Source organism: Gorilla gorilla, chromosome 10, assembly GCF_029281585.2.
Source record: "Gorilla gorilla gorilla isolate KB3781 chromosome 10, NHGRI_mGorGor1-v2.1_pri, whole genome shotgun sequence".
NCBI classification, from domain to species: Eukaryota; Metazoa; Chordata; class Mammalia; order Primates; family Hominidae; genus Gorilla; species Gorilla gorilla.
Window position 1 is genome coordinate 133,606,105 of NC_073234.2, and position 22,961 is coordinate 133,629,065.

General features: G+C 41.3%; 1 protein-coding gene across 6 annotated transcripts in view; it reads right to left on the bottom strand.

Moving 5' to 3' along the window:
* TAOK3 (TAO kinase 3) overlaps nucleotides 1-22,961 on the bottom strand; it is a 222,484-nt gene that overhangs the window by 51,043 nt on the left and 148,480 nt on the right. For all 6 annotated transcript variants that reach the window (XM_031000681.3, XM_055358135.2, XM_019038283.4 and 3 more), the window contains 3 exons: nucleotides 12,966-13,059; nucleotides 11,863-11,944; nucleotides 268-435 (listed from right to left, as the gene is read on the bottom strand). In XM_031000681.3, coding sequence (XP_030856541.1) covers nucleotides 268-435; nucleotides 11,863-11,944; nucleotides 12,966-13,059 — 344 coding nt within the window. The remainder of the gene's footprint in view (nucleotides 1-267; nucleotides 436-11,862; nucleotides 11,945-12,965; nucleotides 13,060-22,961) is intronic.

Consider the following 22,961-nt stretch of genomic DNA (forward strand, 5'->3'; position numbering starts at 1 on the left):
TCCAGGAAACCTTCACTAATCCCACCAGCAGACTTGTTTTCTCCCCATGATGGACCCCTGCAATGGGGTTACACCTCTGTAGCACTTTTCATATTTTGCCTTATATAAGTGTTATTTTATGAATGTCTCTTGTACAACCCTTCATGTCTCTTAAGGCGGACAGCATCAATTAATTTTTATCTTCAAAAGTTTTTCATAGTGCCCAGTCTAGAACTTTTTCACATAGTGGGCATTCTATAAGTGCCTGCTAAAATAAATTGAACCTACTTCCTCATCCTCCTGTGACTCATTCAAGGGTCCATTCCGTGTCTCTTGGAAAAGTATTTTTTTCATTTTTCGGTACTGTAGGTTATCTAGCTCACGAACTGCATCTTTTGTCCTCTGTATGAGGTCAATGAGGACACGTAGTGGCCGGTCTCGTCGAACAAAGTCATGCTGATTGAGGGAGGAGGAAAAAATAAACTGATAATGAAGAAATGTCCTTAGGTGCAAGGTACAGATATAAAAGGAAATAGAGAATCATAAAATATTTCTATGGATATTACAGAAATAACAAAATATGATTTTCATGTCATGTGTCCTTCCATATTTTGTAAATCTCATAAAGAGATAGCTATGCTGTTTTCTTCTTCCTTAAGCCCCATTTTGCGGATGTGAGAATTCTTTTTAAAAATTGTACACATTTAAAGTATATGGCAACATGTTTTGACACACATATATATAGTGAAATGATTTCTACAGTTAAGCAAATTAACATATCTATTATCTCATATAGTTACTTCTTGGTGGCAAAGTACCGAAAATCTTTAGTCTTAGCAAATTTCCCAGATATAATACAATATTATCAACTATAGTCCTCATGCTGTACACTGGATCTCTACACTTATTTATCCCACATAACTAAAACTTTGTACCATTTGACTTTCATCTTTCCATTCCCCATCCCTTTCAACCACCTTTCATTTTGTGTCTTATTCTTTGTTTAGTTTCCACATGTAAGTGACATCGTATGCTATTTTTTTGTGTGTCTGGTTTATCTCACTTAGCATAATGTCTTCTGGGTTCACATGTATTGCTGCAAATGGCAGGCCCACTTTCTTAAGTCTATATATAAAATAAATATTAAAAATAAACAAATATATAATAAATATATATAATAAAATATTCAGTCATATATATTATTGAGTCTTAAATATCTATATCACATAATTTCTTTTATCCTTTCATCCACTGATGAACACATAGGATGTTTCCTTATTTTGGCTATAGAGAAAAATGCTGTGATGAACATGGGGGCACAGGTATTTTAATGAGGTGCTGACTTCATTTTCTTCAGGTATATAACCAGCAGGGGGATTATTGGAACAAATTAACATTTTGTTTTTTGGGTTTTGGAGGAACCTCCATACTGTTTTCCATAATGGCAACCCCGATCTACATTCCCACCAACAGTATATAAGGATTTCCTTTTCTCTATACCCTTGCCACTTATTATCGCTTATCTTTTTTGATAATAGCCATTCTAACAGGTGTGAGGTGATACCTCATTGTGGTTTTCATTTCCATTTCAAATAATTAGTGAATGTTGAGTATCTTTTCATATAAGAATTCTTGAGGTTTACTTTATCATATAAGTAATAAAAAAAATCACTAGAACTTTAAGAAGTAGGAGGTAGGCTTGTACCTTTTAAATCTGAAACTACATAATAAGCAGAAGCAATGCATAGTATAGTCTATTCTTTTTTTTTTTTTTTTTTTTTTGAGATGGAGTCTCGCTCTGTCGCCCAAGCTGGAGTGCAGTGGTGCGATCTTGGCTCACTGCAACCTCCACCTCCTGGGTTCAGGTAATTCTCCTGACTCAGCCTCCCGAGTAGCTGGAATTACAGGCATGCGCCACCATGCCTGGCTAATTTTTGTATTTTTAGTAGAGACGAGGTTTCACCATGTTGCCTTGGCTGGTCTTAAACTCCTGAGCTCAAGTGATCCACCCGCCTCAGCCTCCCAAAGTGTTGGGATTACAGGCGTGAGCCACCGCACCGCACCTTGTTCTATTCTTATTATAACTTGCCTCAATCCTCACCCCCATACACACTATCCCTTGAAAAACAGACTTGTGAATATTTTGTTCTCTATTTCTGTGGCCGTATAGTGTATGCTTGAAAATATGCCAGTTGTTCAATTTATCCAGAGGTCAAAATTCTGGCAACTTCATTTCCCCAATTAAAATAAAAGGGTCTCTGAGGAGTGAAAACAACTGCCCTAAAGTCCATAAATTAATCTTGATATAAACATCCCTCACTTTCAATATTATTAATGATTGTTACATAATCTGGTTTCCTAGTTTCTCAGCCCATAGCAGGTTAGACAGAGAATAAGAGTGGAGAAGTAAGCCTGGCGCAGTGGCTCACGCCTATAATCCAACACTTTGGGAGGCTGAGGCGGGTGGATTACTGGAGATCAGGAGTTCAAGACCAGCCTGGCCAACATGGTGAAACCCTGTCTCTACTAAAAATACAAAATTAACTGGGCGTGGTGACGTGCATCTGTAATCCCAGCTACTCGGGATGCTGAGGCTGCAGAATTGCTTGAACCTGGGAGGCAGAAGTTACGGTGAGCTAAGATCACACCATTGCACTCCAGCCTGGGCAAAAAGAGTGAAACTCCATCTCAAAAAAAAAAAAAAAGAGTGAGGAGTAAAGGATTGAGGACTGGGAAAGGCAGGGTTACCACCTGTTGTAAAAAGAAGTAGCTTTTGTAAGTTCTCTGACAGCTTGAGAGTAGAGAAAGAGAGAGAAATTTCACGACTAACAGACCTATCAACCAAACAAATAATAATAAAACAGGTTTGTGGGCTATTTTGCAAAAGGGCAAATGCCCCTTATATAGCCCCTTTTATGCCTCAAGAGTTCACGAAACACTGTTTCTGAGCCCTCAAGAAGTGACATTAGGCTGGGCGTGGTGGCTCACATCTGTAATCCCAGCACTTTGGGAGGCCGAGGCAGGCTGATCACTTGAGGTCAGGAGTTTGAGACTAGCCTGGCCAACATGGTGAAACCCCGTCTCTACTAAAAACACAAAAAATTAGCTGGGCATTGTGATGCATGCCTGTAATCCCAGCAACCCAGGAGGCTGAGGCAGGAGAATGGCTTGAATCTGGGAGGCAGAGGTTGCAGTGAGCCGAGATTGCACCACAGCACTCTAGCCTGGGTGACAGAATGGAAAAAAAAAAAAAAAAAGACATTATTTTTTAAAGGCAAAAGTTCAGTTATGTGGAAAATTTACTTATGTAAAATTGTAATTTGAAGACATTGGGAAAATGAGATATAATGTAGTGGGCCTTAGCTGATGAAATGAATTTAATTTCTTTATAATTTAAACAGATAAAAAATAATAGGGCCCTTGTGAGAAAACAATCTATATGTCTTGTGGTTCTGCATTCTGACTCTCTTAGAGGAATTGTGGTTTTTGCTGTTGCTTTTATAAAATACCTCTTCCTAGGCAGAGTCCTTTTTGAATAAAAAACATCATTCCCAGAAGCAAGTGTAGCCTGCACATTTCAAGGATGAGAAAGAAAGGAAGAAAGTATTATCATTTTCCTCCTCTAGTGCTTACAATTATAAAGAGCTAATCAGTTTTTAGTAAACTTAAAGCTATGACTTAACATCATAGAATTTTAGAACGGGAATGCCTCTTAGAAAATTTTCTGTTTCAAGGCTGGGCATGGTGGCTCATTCCTGTAATCCTGGAACTTTGGGAGGCCAAGGCGGGCAGATCACCTGAGACTAAGAGTTCAAGAGCTGCCTGGCCAACATGGCAAACCCTCATCTCTACTAAAAACACCAAAATTAGGGACCGGGCATGGTGGCTCACAACTGTAATCCCAGCACTTGGGGAGGCCGAGGCAGGGGGATCACATGAGGTCAGGAGTATCAAGACCAGCTTGGCCAACATGATGAAACTCCGTCTCTACTAAAAATACAAAAATTAGCAGGGCATGTTGGCACGTGCCTGTAGTCCCAGCTACTCGGGAGGCTGAGGCAGGAGAATTGCTTGAACTTGGGAGAAGGAGGCTGAAGTGAGCCGAGATCATGCCACTGCACTCCAGCCTAGGTGATAGAGTGAGACTCTGTTTAAAAAAAATAAAAATAATAAATAAGAAGTAAAAATAAAAAATACCAAAATTAGCCCGGCGTAGTAGTGCCCGCCTATAGTCCCAGGTACTCGGGAGGCTGAGGCACGAGAATCAATTGAGTCTGGGAGACAGATCTTGCAATGAGCCGAGATCAGGCCACTGCACTCCAGCCTGGGTGACATAGAAAGACTCTGTCTCAAAAAAAAAAAAGAAAGAAAATTTTTCTTTTTCAAAGTGAGAAAATTTGGGCCCTGAGAAGTTAGGTGATTTCCACAGCTAATTAGTAGAAGAGCTACGGCTGCAACTCAGGCTTTAAAAATTTTTTTCTGCCAGGGGTGTGGGTGGTGGTGGTTATTTTCTGGTGTCCTACTACCATAATTATCTTTCTAAAATACAGGTATGATCATTCATTGCAACAGATACTACATGTCATTCCCCCATTCCAACTTCTTTTTTTTTGAGACAAAGTCTTACTCTATCACCCAGGCTAGAGTGCAGTGGTGCAATCTCAGCTCGCTGCAAACTTTGCCTCCCAGGTTCAAGTGATTCTTGTGCCTCAGCCTCCCCAGTAGCTGGGATTACAGGCGTGCACCATTACGCCCAGCTACTTTTTGTATTTTTAGTAGAGATGGGGTTTCACTATGTTGGCCAGGCTGGTCTCAAACTCCTGACTTTAGGTGATCCACCCACCTCAGCCTCCCAAAGTGCTGGGATTACAGGCATGAGCCACAGCTTTCAGCCCCAATCTCTCTCTCTCTCTCTTTTTTTTTTTTTTGCCTTACTTGAAGCACTAGGAAGTAAAGGAACTGAACCCAAGCCTTCTTTGTGGTTACAGATCACTAAGTGACTAAGTTCTGGCCAGTGAGAGGTAGGCAGAAGTTCTCAAGGAAGGTTTTATTTTCTAGAATAAAAAGGCAAGACACATGAGGACAAGGTGTTTTACCCTTTGTTCTCTCTCCTTCTTCCTGCCTGGAATGAAAACTTGAGTCATGGCAATGTAGCAGCCATTTTATGACAAAGACAATAAAAGCTACATGCTAAGGATGGTGAAGTAGAAAGAGAGAAAGAGCTTGGGTCGATGAGGACATTGTTGAGCTGCTTAGAGCTTTGGACTGCTTACTCCACTTCCTTTTCCAATGTCCTGGACTTCCTATTACATGAGATAAACTCTTACCTGTTTAAGCCTTTTACAAACAGATACACTCTACATCTTAATATCTCACTGTCTCTTAGATAAAGTGTAGCCTTTTACAGCCAGGTTCCTGCTTGTATTTCTAGGTTTAAATCTAGTCATTGCTACTCCTCCTTCCTACACAATAGTACATTCTAGGTAATTCTAAACCCGTGCATACCTTTCACACCTCTAGGCCTTTGCCTTCACATCTCTATGTTCTCTCTGCCTGCAATCCCATCTCCTCATTGTTTTTTTTATTTTTATTTTTTGGGACAGAGTCTTGCTGTGTCACCAGGCTGGAGTGCAGTGGCCCCATCTCAGCTCACCGCAACCTCCACCTCCTGGGTTCAAGCAATTCCCCTGTTTCAGCCTCCCAAGTAGCTGGGATTACAGGCATGCACCACCATTTCCAGCTAATTTTTTGTATTTTAATAGAGATGGGGTTTCACCATGTTGGCCAAGATGGTCTCAATCTCCTGACCTCGTGATCTGCCCACCTCAGCCTCCAAAAGTGCTGGGATTACAGGCGTGAGCCACTGCACCCGGCCTCCTCATTGTTTTTAAAAGCCCACTGTTCTCCAAACCCCTACAACTGGAATGCCCTCAGACTCTTTTAAAAGGACAATTTTATTGTTCTCAAAAATATGTTTACTTTCAACATTCAAATAACACAGAAAAATGTATAAAAAAAGAAAATCGGCCAGGCACGGTGGGTCATGCCTGTAATCCCAGCACCTTGGGAGGCCAAGGAGGGTGGATCATCTGAGGTCAGGATTTCGAGACCAGCCTGACCAACATGGAGAAACTCTGTCTCTACTAAAAATAGAAAATTAGCCGGGCGTGGTGGCACATGCCTGTAATCCCAGCTACTAGGGAGGGCGAGGCAGGAGAATCGCTTGAACCAGGGAGGCAGAGGTTGCCGTGAGCCGAGATCGTGCCATCGCACTCCAGCCTGGGCAACAAGAGCGAAACTCCGTCTCAGAAAAAAAAAAAAAAAAAGAAAGAAAATCACCCGAAATTCTACCATCTCGAAATAAATACATAAATATTAAGTTACAGAATATCATTTTAGACATGTCCCTTTCTTTCTCTCAGAACAATGAATAACTAGAAATCATTTTACATGGGAATCTTATTATACAAGCTAATTTTATGTATAATCGATTTAATGAAGGTATATTTGAATTTAACAGGATTAGAAGAGACTGAATTAAAACGATTGCATAGGCTGTGTGCGGTGGCTCATGCCTGTAATCCCAGCACTTTGGGAGGCTGAGGCGGGTGGATTACTTGAGGTCAGGAGTTTGAGACCAGCCTGGCCAACAGGGTGAAACCCTGTGTCCACTAAAAATAGAAAAACTAGCCAGACATGGTGGCGTGTGCCTGTAATCCCAGCTGCTCAGGAGGCTGGGGCAGGAGAATTGCTAGGGAGAATCTCAGGAGGCGAAGGTTGCAGTGAGACGAGATCACGCCACTGCACTCCAGCCTGGGCAACGGCGCGAGACTCTGTCTCACACACACACACACACACACATGCACAAATAAAAAAATAAAACAATTGCTTAACTTTAGTTGTAATTTCTTCACCAAAAGAGTTATCTGTTCCTAAAAGATCCTCTAAAGTTAAAAAAAAAATTATTAAAGGCTTTACGAGATTGAAGTTACTTTAGTTCTTTTGTCCTATATATTTTAAGAAATGTTATTGTCCATCTACTCGGAAAGATAAGGAAATTAGTATGCATACGTTTTTCCTGCCCTTAGATTTTTCTAATTACATTATTTTTACATTGCAAATGTTTCTAACATTTACATCTGTCCTTTAACCATTTCAATAATTTTACCTCAGTTGTTTATTTAAATGGATTAAGTGTGAAAGTGATGTTTTAATGTCAGGGCAAAAATGCATGGAAAAGATGTATTATTGAAAAATATCTGGGAGTAAGTAGATAGCTTAACTGGGGGAAAAAAGGTAGATTTTTACCTCACTCCTTGTAACAAATTTTTGCATAACTCTCCCCACCTCCTTTCCACAAAACATCAGCATAAAGAATGTCAAAAGAGAAATAGGAAAAAAAATCCAAGATCTACTATAAATTAAAAAGGAAATAGAAATGGCTTTTCAACTTACGAGAGAGATGTTCAACATCTCCCATAATGTGAAATAGCAATTAAAACTATAGTGAGAAAAGTTTTCACTGATCTGACAAAGTTCAAAAAGTATCAGTCTTCGTACTTTCACGGTGGGACTATAAATTGGTGCAACTGCTTTGAAGGACAAATGGGCAATATCTATCTAAATTTAAAATCCACATTGATGAGCAATCCCACTTCTAGGAATTTCTTTATTTTATTTTTATTTATTTATTTTTTTGAGATGGAGTCTTGCTCTGTTGCCCAGGCTGGAGTGCAGTGGCACGATCTCGGCTCACTGCAAACTTCGCCTTCCGGGTTCAAGTGATTCTCCTGCCTCAGCTTCCCGAGTAGCTGGGATTATTGACGCATGCCACCATGCCCAGCTAATTTTTGTATTTTTAGGAGAGATGGGGTTTCACTATTTTGGCCAGGATGGTCTTGAATTCCTGACCTTGTGATCCGCCCACCTTGGCCCCACAAAATGCTGGGATTACAGGCATGAGCCACCGTGCCCGGCCAGAATTTATTCTTTAGATATTCTTATACAGGGACAAAATGCCATATACACAAAGATATTCATTGCAGCACAGTTTGTAGCAGCAAAAGATTGGAAACATCCTAAATGCACTGGTTAAACAAATTATGGTTCATCTGAGAATATTATGGAGCCATTAAAAAGAATGAGGTAGCTTTGCATGTAGTAATACAAAACAATATCCTAAGCACACTGCAAAGCAAAAAGAAAAATCAGGGTGGAACAGTTTTTATGGTTTGCTGTCATTTGTGCAAAAATAAAAACAACATTTACTTTTATATGCATAAAATATCACTAGAAGGAGAGGTACAAAATAGGTGCAGTGGTTGCTAGTGAGGGGGCCTGAAATGGGAGGGAGATTTCTTTTTCATGTTCTACCTTCTCTTATTATTTTTTGAGACAGAGTCTTGCTGTTGCCCAGGCTGGAGTGCAGGGGCACAATCTCGGCTCACTGCAACCTCCTAGTTGATCAAGCGATTCTCCTGCCTCAGCCACTCGATTAGCTGGGACTACAGGTGTGAACCACCATGCCTGGCTAATACTTATATTTTTAGTAGAAATGGGGTTTCTGCATGTTGGCCAGGCTGGTCTTGAACTTCTGGCCTCAGGTGATCTGCCTGCTTTGGCCTCCTAAAGTGCTGGGATTATAGGTGTGAGCCATTGCACCCGGTTCTTCTTCTTCTTCTTCTTCTTCTTCTTTTTTTTTGAGACAGGGTTTTACTCCCATCACCCAGGCTGAAGTGCAATGGCAGGATCTCGGCTCACTGCAACCTCTGCCTCCCAGGCTCAAGTGATTCTCCTCCTTGAGCCTGCGAAGCAGCTGGGACTAAAGGCACATGCCACTGCACCTGGCTAATTTTTGTAGAGATGGGGTTTTGTCATGTCCAGGCTGGTCTTGAACACCCAGGTTCAAGTGATCTGCCTGCCTCAGCATTCCAAAGTGCTGGGATTACAGGTGTAAGGCACTGTGCCCAGCCCCAGGTTCTACCTTCTACTGTATTTTTCCTTTTGGAAATTTGTGAGACCTATTTAAAATGAAGAACATACAGCTTCTTTAGCCATGCAAAATAAATAAATAAGTATTTGGGGAGGGGCCTCTTTAAATTCAATATTAACCATCAGCCCTTTTACCAGTTTCTCCAGTCCCTCATTCATTCTTCCTGCTTGCCTTCCTCCCTCTTTTTCTTCTTTTTGCTTCATCTCTATATTGGCTAGATTCTGTTACTGAGCAATTTTTAAAAGGAAAGCGCCGAAAGGTTGCATTGCCTAAATGTGTGGGGCTCGAAGATGTCAGCTGCCTTTATAATTTAAGAACATCTTGGCTGGCTCACAATTCCTGGCTTATATTTTATTTCCCTTAGAACTCTGCAAACATTGTTCTATTGTTTTCTGGCTTTGACTGTTCCTGAAGAGGTAGGTCTGCAGCCAGTTGGTTTTTCCACCCCAAAATAAACTTTTTCAGTCTGCTTGTATGAATCTTTCTTTATTCCTAGAGTTCAGGGACTTCACCAGGATATGATTTACTGATCAATGAAGATCAGTTTCGTGGTCCCCCTCTTCATGCATGGATCTGCTTAAATGTTACCTCCTCGAATGGCCTTCTCCTTACCTAAAATAGCAGCACCTATCAATCTTGATGCTTGTCTAATTTATTTTTCTGCACAACACTTAACATCAACTGGCACTATAACATATATTTATTTCTTTTCTTTTTTCTTTTTGAGACCTAGTGTCGCTCTGTTGCCCCGGCTGGAGAGCAGTGGTGCTATCTTGGCTCACTGTAACCTCCGCCTTCCGGTTTCAAGTGATTCTCCTGCCTTAGCCTCCTGAGTAGCTGGGAATATAGGCGCCTGCCACCACGCCCGGCTAATTTTTGTATTTTTAGTAGAGATGGGGTTTCGCCATGTTGGCCAGGCTGGTCTCGAACTGGTGACCTCCTGATCCTCCCAATCCTCCCACTTTGGCCTCCCAAAGTGCTGGGATTACGGGCATGAGCCACCACGCCCGGCCTACTTATTTATTTCTTACTCCTTCTTGTAAGTTTCACAAGGGCAGGCACTATGTTTTTATTGTGTACTACTGTATTCTCTGCGCTTAGAATAGTACTTGACACCCAGCAGACAATCAGTAAATATTTGTTGAATAAATAGTTGGCCCATTTGATTTGGTCCATCAAATCAAGATGGAATCAAATCAAAGGAAGATCTAAACATTTCCAGAAAAGTTTTCTTCAAGGATATCTTTAAAAATCTTCTCCTCCATGTGTTTTGTTTTCTTTTTCAGGAATAATAGTTTGGCATATATTAGATCTCCTGTGTCTTCCAAATGTATCATTTTCTTTATATTCATCTTTAGAACTTTTATTTTTTGCACTTAATTCTATTTTATTTCCTTAAGCCTATTCACCATTGGAAACATCCTAAATGGGTTGGTTTACCACATGTTCGTTGCTTATAATATGATTTTTTAAACTGTTATGTTTTTTCTCTTCCATTTTTTTCTTTACCTCTACCCATTTGCTTTTTATATCCTTTTGTTGTCTGTAACCCTTAACTTTTAACATCGCCCAAATTTATTCATATTTTCCTTTTTTTTTTTTTAAAGAGATGGTATTTTCACTCTATTGCCCAGGCTGGAGTGCAGTGGCACAATCATACCTCACTATAACCTCAAAATCCTGGGCTCACGTGATCCTCCTGCCTCAGCCTCCTGAGATGCTGGGATTATAGGTGTGAGCCACCATACCCAGCTCCACATTTTTTCCCCTTTTATGGTAGTAATTTTTATGTCTTGGTTTTTTGTTTGTCTGTTTTTAAGATCTTTGTGTACTTCAAGGTAATAAAGATATTATTGTGTGTTTCTGGTGTTTTGTTCTGGTTGCTATTTTCCCCTAAAGAAACATGGAATTGTTGCTAAGTAGTTCATGTTTAAAACATGTAAGGGCTCCACAACAAAGGAGAACAAGATCAAGCTCTTTGTCCTGTTGCTTCTCTTACCATACTCCTGTGGCCTACCGCTCACAAGAAGTAAAAACTTACTTGTCACCTAGCCAAGGTGTTCTTAAATTATAAAGGCAAACATTTTTAAGCTTTACAAATTGAGGCAATACAACTCTTCTGAGTTTTTCTTAAAAACTAACAAACAGAACTGCTATACAATAAAAGCCAGCCATTCTAGAGATGGAAGAAACAGAAAGGGTTGAAAAACAAACATGCAAAAGAAGGATTAAAGAAATTTGGACTATTGTGCACCAAATAAAAGAAAATACTTATACTGTAAAAGATTTCCACATACTGCACTGATATTGATGCAACACACTGCCTATGTATAAAGTCTACAGTAAAATATTACATGAAAAGAGATGCTTGGTGATAGTTAAATCAAATAAATGTGGTTAACATGATACTCTTATCACTAACATGTCATAATACTATGTAAATGTCTACTCTATATAGTTATCATATACCTTCACTGCCTGAGGATTTGGCAACAACCTAACTGAAAATCCCAGATTTGGTGTTTGAACCACCGGCCAGCTCTGTCCTGAGACCATTGGATTAATGTTTATGCAGATGTTAGGCCCAGGAACATCACAATGATGACTAGAGCAAGGAGGAGAAACATTATTTGTTATAAGGCAAAAAAGGAACAGGGAGGGAGGGGAAAAAATAGAAAAGATAGGGAAAAAACTATCCACAGGGAATACATAGCACATAACGTTGCAATAATCTTGCTATTTCTATGCCTAGCTACTTATCTCAGGATAAATGACAAGGCAGCACGTCCTAAACCACTTTGTCATGATGAGCTGCCACAGGAATGATTTATTATATTCCACTATAACATGACTTTAAATCCCCCTCCTCAAATATAAATTTGAAAAATTACCCTTAATAGTTCTGCTGATGTTGGCCTTTCCTGAGGTATTTTCTGCAAGCAGTAATCAACAAATCTCCTAAAGGAGTCTGTCCTGTGTGTGCAAATACACAAAAGAAAATAAACTCAGGGTCTGTAGAGCACACTGATTACTTAAAACAATTTTCATTCAAGGGAAAATTTTGCATTTAAGGAGATTTAAAAAAAATGCTTTGGAATATCAGGAGAACTGGAGCATTTTCAAGTTACGATATCTAAAATTCTTTTGGATAATGAGCGAGGACAAGTTTCAAGTTAGTCAACATACTAATACATCTTAATATATAAGGAAGGTCAAATCATAATATACATCAGAAAACAAAAATACTATGTTTAAATAGAAGTTTTATATACATTTTTCTCTCCAAAGACAACAATTCTCATAGTCTCAACTCTATATTCTTAATTACCAATTGTTAATTCCTCTACCACCCACAATCTATAACAAAGTAGTAAAATTTGAAGCATGAGGGATGGAGAACCCAGGAGTAGACTTCCTGAACAAAAATTCTTCCTATCTTAAAAGTTCCATTTTATCCATTCTTCTTTAATATTGCTCCTTTTAAAATAACTCTTGTGGCCCAAATAGTTATAAAAATGTCATACTTTTCAGCAAGGAACACTGTATCTGAATAGATAATGTATGCTCTGTCTCAACACATTTAAGTGTACATATAGTTTAAAAAAAAAAAAGACAACTGGAGAAATAATGACATCATAGAGGGCCCCTTATCTCTGCTGAGAAGTGATATCAGCTGAGATGATCAATACAAGACCATCATGACCTGGGACAATAAACTTGTTAGGAGGGTAGCAGGGCATGTTCCCTGCAGGATTTCGGTTACTAGACACATTAAGAACACAGTGCAAGCCATGGTGAAGGCAAAAATAAGTAAATCTATGCATGTGTGCATGTGTAGACAGTTGATGCTTGTGAGGCATCAGTGTCACTTGTAACAACATACAGTGAAGGAAAGAAATGCTTTCTAGGTCAGATATTTAAAATGTAATGTAATAAAAATGTCAAATACATACGGTGATTTTCTTAGAGATTTAAAATGATAGCAGAGTCTTACCATTCATTAGACTGTAACGTTGGGGAGTCATTCTGGGCAATGTGATATAAGGCACTCATTGCATTCATGTTGAAAAGGGGGGGCTTCCGTTCCGCTGGAAGAGGAAAGAAACACAATAAAGTAGTTCTTGAAGGAAACCAGGCAGACAGAGAAATAAGAAACTATGAGCAAAGCTTTGCGGCTAAATCAATAGCTCATTACTGTCATCATGCCACATAATCCACTTATTTTAATCTCTAAGGTTGGCCCAAGATAGCCATTCAGAAGAAGCTGCCGGACATTAAATGCACATTGGCAAAGCTCCTAACAGAACTCATTTCAAAAGAGTGAAAGAAAAGTTTCTTTTTTTCACATAGCTTCAAAAAATTGGCTTTTGCATATTTTCCCACAATAGGTGTGAAGATCTTCGCATGTGCGTTTTAGCTCAAAAATATATATTCTCTCCTTGAAGTCTGGGTATTTGGTGAAAAAGAAAAAGAAAAAAATTCATATTCATTTAAAAAATTCAGAAAGCAAAGAAACATAGAATAAGGAAAAAAGATTACTATAAAATGCAACTTTTTTTTTTTTTTTTTTTTGTGATGGAGTCTTGCTCTGTCGCCCAGGCTGGAGTACAGTGGCACGATCTGCAACCTCTGCCTCCTGGGTTCAAGTGATTCTCCTGCCTCAGCCTCCCGAGTAGCTGGGACTACAGGTGCCTGACATCGTGCATGGCTAATTTCTTTCTTTCTTTTTTTTTTTTTGAGATGGAGTTTCGCTCTTGTTGCCCAGGCTGGAGTGCAATGGAACGATCCCAGCTCACTACAACCTCTGCCTCCCAGGTTCAAGCAATTCTCCTGCCTCAGCCTCCTGAGTAGCTGAGATTACAGGCATGAGCCACCATGCCCGGCTAATTTTGTATTTTTAGTAGAGGTGGGGTTTCTCCACGTTGGTCAGGCTGGTCTTGAACTCCCAGCCTCAGGTGATCCACCCACCTCAGCCTCCCAAAGTGCTGGGATTACAGGCGTGAGCCACTGCGCCCAGTCCCATAATGAGACATCTTAAAACATCGCTAACAAAATGGCCGGGCGCGGTGGCTCACGCCTGTAATCCCAGCACTTTGGGAGGCCGAGACGCGTGGATCACGAGGTCAGGAGATCGAGACCATCCTGACTAACACGGTGAAACCCCGTCTCTACAAAAAAAAAAAAAAAAAGAAATACAAAAAAATTAGCTGGGCATGGTGGCAGGCACCTGTAGTCCCAGCTACTCGGGAGGCTGAGGCAGGAGAATGGCATGAACCCGAGAGGCAGAGCTTGCAGTAAGCCGAGATCGCGCCACTGTACCCAAGCCTGGGTGACAGAGCGAGACTCTGTCTCAAAAGAACAACAACAACAACAAAAATCACTAACAGAGCATGGGAGATAAGCCAATTATATTCAGTAAATACTGTCTGATGCCTGATTCAGGCCAAATAATTGCTAGGGGTGACAGTAGAGAGAGAAATGGAAAGGAGGAAGAGAACTATAAATTATAAATAAAGTCTGGTCCATCCCACTCTAAAGAGAAACTCAGTGAGTCAGGCATTTATTTTTTAATTATTTATTTTTTGAGATGAGGACTTGCCCTGTTGCCCAGGCTGGAGTGCAGTGGCACAATCATGGCTCACAATAGCCTTGACCTTTCAGGCTCACGAGATCCTCAACCTCTTGAGTAGCTGAGACTACAGGTGTGTGCCACCACGCTGGACTAATTTAAACAATTTTATTTTTTTTTTTGTATAGAGGCTGGGCGCGTTGGCTGACACCTATAATCCCAACACTTTGGGAGGCCGAGGCCGGCAGATCACCTGAGGCCAGGAGTTTGAGACCAGCCTGGGCAACATGGTGAAAATTGTCTCTACTAAAAATACAAAATTAACCGGGCATGTTGACACAAGCCTGTAATCCCACCTACTTGGGAGGTTGAGGCAGAAGAATCACTTGAACCCAGGAGGTGGAGGTTGCAGTGGGCTGAGATCGGCCCCTGCACTCCAGCCTGGGCAACAGAGTGAGACCCCGTCTTAAACCAGGCTGGTCTTGAACTTGTGGGCTCAAGCTATCCTCCTGCCTCAGCCTCCCAAAGTGCTGGGAGTATAGGCATGATGCACTGTATCTGGCCAGGTATTTCCTGGTAGAGGATTTACTCCTCCCCAGCCCACCATGATCTCTCTATTGGAACTCCTCCAACTCTCCCTTGGCATACTGGTCATCTGGCATGTGCTCACCTATCATATCTACATCATCATACAAATCTTTTCTCTCAAAAGAAATCATAAGCTCTAAGAGCACAAGATCTTATAACCTGAATATTCTTTTTCTTTTACTTATTCCCCCAGAATTTGTAATAAAATGTGATTCACATATTAGGGGTTCCATTTGTGGATCAAAGGAAAGAAACAAGGCTCTAGTTCTGAGCACAGTTAATTTTATGGTATTTATTAGTTGTTATGGAATAGAAGATAAATCACTATCAGGCCGGGCACGGTGGCTCACGCCTGTAATTCCAGCACTTTGGGAGGCTGAGGTGGGTGGATCACGAGGTCAGGAGATCGAGACCATCCTGGCTAACACGGTGAAACCCTGTCTCTACTAAAAATACAAAAAAATTAGCCAGGCGTGGTGGCGGGCACCTGTAGTTCCAGCTACTTGGGAGGCTGAGGCAGGAGAATGGTGTGAACCCAGGAGGCGGAGCTTGCAGTGAGCCGAGATCGTGCCACTGCATTCCAGCCTGGGCGACAGAGTGAGACTCCATCTCAAAAAAAAAAAGAAAAAGAAAAGGAAGAGAAGAAGAAGACAAATCACTATCTCTTTCTACTGTGCTTACCCTAATGGATTTTTTATATAGTCTCACTTTCTAATTCATAATCTGATCTCTAGTTTCATCAGAGCACCTTAGTTTTTAAGTAAAGGCTCTTCTTCTATTAACCACTTCTAAAATGACAAATTGGGCTTATTCTATGCAGTTCAAAAAACAGAACAAGGCTAAGAGGTGAAGTTATAGAAAAGACATTTTCACTCACAGAAGGAAAAATTTGTACACAGCCAGAGTAGTTAAAACACAAAACAAGAAACCAGAATGGACAAGGTTGAAAAGTAGTAAACTTTAAGTCATTTAGTAGCACTTAACCAGATGACAACTATACCTATTCATTTGTTATATTTTGGAGGGGCATCTTATAGTCTTAAGTGATTTCTGTACCTCTGAAATACAGTAGTCTAGGCCAGGCATGGTGGCTCATGCCTATAATCCCAGAACTTTGGGAGACTAAGCGGGCAGATCACCTGAGGTCAGGAGTTCAAGACCAGCCTGGCCAACATGGTAAAACCCTGTCTCTACTAAAAATACAAAAGTTAGCTAGGCCTGGTGGCATGCGCCTGTAATCCCAGCTACTTGGGAGGCTGAGAGGAAAATCACTTGAACCCGGGAGGTGGAGGTTGCAATGAGCTGAGATCATGCCACTGCACTCCAGCCTGAGTGATGGAGTGAGACTCCATCTCAAAAATAAAAAATAAATTTAAAAAAATGAAATATAGTAGTCTCTCTCTCTCTATAGACAGTTAATTTTATGTATATATATGTATTTTATGTATATATGTATATTTATGTATGTATGTATGTGTGTGTGTGTGTGTATATATATATATATATATATATATACTTTTTTTTTTTTTTTTTTGAGATGGAGTCTCGCTCTGTCACCAGGGTGGAGTGCAGTGGCGTGATCTAGGCTCACTGCAACCTCTGCCTCCAGGTTCAAGCGATTCTTCTGCCTCAGCCTCCCGAGTAGCTGGGACTACAGGCGCATGCCATCACGCCTCGCTAATTTTTTTGTGTTTTTAGTAGAGACGGGGTTTCACCATATTAGCCAGGATGGTCTCGATTTCCTGACCTTGTGATCCGTCTGCCTTGGCCTCCCAAGTATTTTTTATTGACCTCTCAATAGGATACTTTATACTTACCAAACAGATACTGGTATTACAGTGATATGAACTGTTAACAAGTGGAAATTTGGAAGTTGCTGTGTGGACGAATGGATTTATATCTGTTTCAAATGCAAAAGATTAAAAAAATCTGGTTTGGGTTTATTTTTCAGGGGGCAGATTTTAGAAAGTCTGCAGAGCTTGCTTTCTGGCAACTTCAAGTACAGTCATCCCTAGGTATCTGTGGGGGACTGGTTCCCGTTCCCCCCTGCATATACCAAAATCCATGGATCTCAAGTTTCTTATATAAAATGGCATAGTATTTGCATGTAACCTGCACACATCCTTCTGTCTGTATACTTTAAATCATCTCTAGATTACTTATGATATCTAGTATAATGTAAATGCTATGTAAATAGTTATACCGCATTGTTTAGAAAATAATGAGAAGAAAAAAAGTCTATACATGTTCAGACTTGTATAGATTTTTTCTTGTCATTATTTCCTAAACAATTTCCTATAAAGACTCAACCCTCCTTTTTTTTTTCCTGAATATTTCTGATCTGTGGCTGATTGAATTCATGGATGTGGAACCCGCAGATTTGGAGGACCAACCGTATTTAAAACCACGTGGAAGCCTGGCCAACATGGTGAAACCCCGTCTCTACTAAAAATACAAAATTAGCCAGGCCGTGGTGGCTTGTGCCTGTAATCCCAGCTACCTGGGAGGCTGAGGCAGGAGAATCACTTGAACTGGGAGGTGGAGGTTGCAGTGAGCCGAGATCACACCACTGCACTCCAGCCTGGGTGACAGAGTGAGACCTTGTCTCATAAATAAATAACTAAATAAATAAAACCACGTGGAACTAGGAACTCATCACGTAACCATCAATGGCTTCCCATCATTCTTAGGACAAAGTCCAAATCCTTAAACATAGTCTCTTGGACTTCATTATCATGGGACTGACTACTTCCAGAGCCCGATTCTGAGAAGTAACCTATTTTTCCCTCTCTCATGCTTTACGTGTGCTTCACTCAAAGAACCAAGCTCGGTGTTTTTCACAAATGCTGTTTTCTTGGTCTGGACACCCCTCTCCCTTTTGTTCCCTAAACTTTATCTGGGTACATCTTTTTGTGTATGTGTGTGTGTGTCGGGGTCTTGCTCTGTTGCCCAGGCTGGAGTGCAGTGGCGTGATCAGCTCATTGCAACCTCAAACTCATGGGCTCAAGTGATCCTCCTCCCTTAGCCTCCCAAAGTGCTAGTATTACAGGCTAATTCTCGACAATCCTTTCAGGTTTCATCTCAAATATAATTTCATTTCCACATGAATTTAATAAGTATGTATTCAGGATTCATTATGTGTTTATAATCACTTCCTCAGGGAAACCTTCCCTGACCTCTCAGACTAGGTCTCCTATTAGATTTTGTCATTGCAAATTATATTTTTTGCTTTCTTCCACATATCACAGCCCTAATTATTTGCGTAATTTTTTTGAGACAGGGTCTTACTCTGTCACCCAGGCTGGAGGGAGTGCATCTCAGCTCATTGCAGCCTTGACCTCCTGGGCTCAGGGGATGTTCCCACTTCTGTCTCCTGAGTAGCTGGGATTATAGGCATGTGCCATTAAGTCCAGCTACTTTTTTGGCTTTTTTTTTTTTTTTTTTAGAGATGGGGTTTTGCCATGTTGCCTAGGCTGGTCTCAAACTCCTGGGCTCAAGCGATCTGCCCGCCCCAACCTCCCAAAGTGCTGGGATTATAGGCATGAGCGACCATGCCTGGCTTATTTGCATAATTATTTTCTTCCTTCCTTCCTTCCTCCCTCTCTCCAACCCTCCCCCCTTCCTTCCTTTCCTCCCTCTCTCTTTCTCATTCAAGCCATCCTTCTACCTCACCCTCCCTAGTAGCCGCAGCTACAGGCACACGTCACCATGCTTGGCTAATTTTTTTAAGGTTTTCATAGAGATGAGGTCTCATTATATTGCCCAAGCTTGTCTCAAACTCCCAGGCTCAGGCAATCCTCCCACCTTAGCCTCCCAAAGTGCTGGGATTAGAGGCATGAGCCACTGTGCCTAGCCTAGTTCTTTATTTAATGTGTGTCTTCTTTGCTAAACTTCATGAGGGCAGGAACAACATCTATCATGTTCATCTCTGCATTCTCAGTGCTGAGAACAGTACCTGGTACACAGCAGGTGGCCCCTAATACTTTTAAATAAATAAATGAAGGTGAGGGAAATTAAAGCACAGAATAAACTCTGTCAACAAACAAAGAATCTTTGTTCAGTAAGTAATTACAAAATTACAAAAATGACTGAGAAGACACTAAGTCTCGGGGCTCGTGACAGATACTATTTGATGGCTTCATTCACTATTAGAAGGATCAGAACCCTCCCACTTACTGGCAAAAGGTTAAAAAAAAAATCCCAGCTTCTCAGAACACTCAGCATAGGAGAAACAGTGAAACAGAAGGGAAAGGAGACTGAAGCAAGAGAAAAACAAATTTGAAAAGAAAAGGATGAAAGAACAAAAACACAAAGAAAACTCAGTTCAATAAAAGGCAGTGGCTTGGATTTGAAGCAGCAAAGAGAAGGCCTATAAGTAGCAAGCACTCTGCCCAGGAAGAAGCAGAAAAGATGGCTGACCACGTAATGGTAGAAGAAATAATTTTAATAGAGAAGCACATGACTAAAGGTACTCTAACCATAGAACAGCTCTATAGTCTGGGAAGCATTCTCTGAGTATTAGCTTCAAGTGATCTCATCTATGTTCAAGTCTTTGCTAGATGTAATAAATAAATCCTCTGAGCAATGGTGACAAGGCTCACTGCTGAGCCAGAATACTACAGAGCAAGGGCTGGCAAACTATGGCCCATGGGCCAAATTCAGCTATCAGCCTGCTTTTGTAAGTTTATTGGAACACAGCCATGCCTGTTCATTAATGTATTGTCTATGACTGCTTTCATCCTCCAGCGGCAAAGTTGAGTAGTTATGATAGACATTAGATAGCTTCCAAAGCCTAAAATGCTTATTATCTGGTCCCTCACAGAAAGTTTGTCAATACTTATTGTAGAATATAGCAGTTTTCTTTTCTTTTTTTTTTTCTTTTTTTGAGACAGAGTCTCGCTCTGTAGCGAAGGCTGGTGTGAAGAGGCATGATCTGGGCTCACTGTAACCTCCGCCTCCCAGGCTCAAGAGATTCTCCTGCCTCAGCCTCCCGAGTAGCTGGGATTACAGTCACGTGCCACCGTGCCCAGCTAATTTTTGTATTTTTAGTAGAGATGGGGTTTCTCCATGTTGGCCAGGTGGCTGGTCTCAAACTCCTGACCTCAGGTGAACCACCTGCCTCGGCCTCCCAAAGTGCAAAGTGCTGAGATTATAGGCATGAGCCACCGTGCCCAGCAAAATATAGTAGTTTGAATAAAGCTTCTTCTACATATGCAGCAGAATAGGAATTGGGAACGCTTCTGAAGAAGTCACCTTGTGATACGGAATACATATAATCTTTTTTTTTTTTTTTTTTTTTGAGACAGAGTCTTGCTCTGTCATCCAGGCTGGAGTGCAGTGGCGCGATCTCAGCTCACTGCAAGCTCTGCCTCCCAGGTTCAGTCCATTCTCCTGCCTCAGTCTCCCGAGTAGCTGGGACTACAGGTGCCCGCCACCATGCCGGGCTAATTTTTTGTATTTTTAGTAGAGACGGGGTTTCACTGTGTCAGCCAGGATGTTCTTGATCTCCTGACCTCATGATCTGCCCGCCTCGGCCTCCTAAAGTGCTGGGATTACAGGCGTGAGCCACTGCACCCGGCAGAATACATATATTCTTAAATGAAAGGAAAAAGGTAGAAGCATACAAACGTTGAGCTAGCTACATTAAAAGAAAAAACAGTAGTTTCCCTTTAACTTAGAGACAAAGATCAAGTTTCTGTGTATGATCAATCTCTGTCATGTAAGATCAAGGTTCAGGAAGGTCAGTTGGATCAAGTTTCTGGATACTGCTCTGCTTGGTAAAGAGTAAACTAAATTAGAGTGCCTACATGTATGTTTATCGCAGCCCAATTTACAAACGGAAAGATATGGAATGAACCTAAGTGTCCACTGACCAAGGAGTAAATAAAGAAAATGTGGTGGCCAGGCGTGGTGACTCACGCCTATAATCCCAGCACTTTGGGAGGCCAAGGTCGGAGGATCACGAGGTCAAGAGATCGAGATCATCCTTGCTAACAGGGTGAAACCCCGTCTCTACTAAAAATACAAAAATTAGCTGGGTGTGGTGGCACCTGCCTGTAGTCCCAGCTACTTGGGAGGCTGAGGCAGGAGAATTGCTTGAACCCGGCAGGCGGCGGTTGCAGTGAGCTAAGATCATGCCACTGTACTCCAGCCTGGCGACGGAGTGAGACTCCCTCTCGAAAAAAAAAAAAAAAAGAAAGAAAATGTGGTATATATACACCATGTAGTACTACTCAGACAGAAAAAGTAATGAAATAATGTCTTTCTCAGTAACTTGAATGGAGCTGGAGGCAATTATTCTAAGAGAAGTAACTCAGGATTGGAAAACCAAACAGCATTATATTCTCACTTATAAGTGGGTGCTAAGCTATGAATACACAAAGGCATACAGAGGGATCTAATGGACTTTGGAGACTCAGAAGAGGAAGGGTAGGAGGGGGTGTGGGATAAAAGACTACGTATTGGGTACAATGTACACTACTCAGGTGACAAGTGCACTAAAATCTCAGAATTCGCCACTATATAATTCATCCATGTAAACAAAAAAACACCTGCACTACAAAAGCTATTGAAATAAAAAAATGTAAAAAACAAAATAAAATAAATCAGAGTGTCTACTGGGCTTAATTTTACTAAGGAAAATGAAAGAGTACGCCTATCTTTAGATAAACACTACCTGAAAAGGTATAAGCGTTCTTTTCTTTCTTTCTTTCTTTCTTTTTTTTTTTTTTTTTTTTGAGACGGAGTCTCGCACTGTCGCCTAGGCTGGAGTGCAGCGGCGTGATCTCGGCTCACTGCAAGCTCTGCCTCCCAGGTTCATGCCATTCTCCTGCCTCAGCCTCTCTGAGTAGCTGGGACTACAGGTGCCCGCCACCACGCCCGGCTAATTTTTTTGTATTTTTAGTAGAGACGGGGTTTCACTGTGGTCTCGATCTCCTAACCTCGTGATCCGCCCGCCTCGGCCTCCCAAAGTGCTGGGATTACAAGCGTGAGCCACCACGCCTGGCCATTTTTGAGGCAGAGTCTCGCTCTGTCGCCCAGGCTGGAGTAGAATGGCGTGATCTTGGCTCGCTGCAATCTCTGCCTCCCGGGTTCACGCCATTCTCCTGCCTCAGCCTCCTGAGTAGCTGGGACTACAGGCGCCCGGCACCACGTCTGGCTAATTTTTTGTATTTTTAGTAGAGACGGGGTTTCACCATGTTAGCCAGGATGGTCTCGATCTCCTGACCTCGTGACTCACCCACCTCGGCCTCCCAAAGTGTTGGGATTACAGGTGTGAGCCACCGCACCCTGCATTTTTTTTTTTTTTTTTTTTTTTGAGACAGAGTCTCTCTTTGTCTCCCAGGCTGGAGTGCAGTGGTACAATCTTGGCTCACTGCAACCTCTGCCTCCTGGGTTCAAGCAATTCCCATGCATCAGCCTCCCAAGTAGCTGGGACTACAGGTGTGTGCCACTACACCTAATTTTTGCATTTTTAATAGAGACAGGGTTTTGCCATGTTGGCCAGGCTGCTCTAGAACTCCTGACCTCAAGCGATCTGCCCACTTTGGCCTCCCATAGTTCTGGAATTACAGGCATGAGTGGCCAAGCCCAGCCCATAAGGTTTCTTATGAACAAATATGGTTGAAAACCATAATAACTAATGATAACAAAATAATCGCTACCATTTACTGAATTCCTACTATATGCCAGGCACTCACTGCCTTAGGCATGTTACATATGTTATTCATAATTCTCAAAATAGCTTGTCAAGATAGGTATTATTTTTCCAGTTTCCCAGCTGAAGAAACTGAGGTTCAGCTAAGTAACAAAACCAAATCACATAGTGTTTAC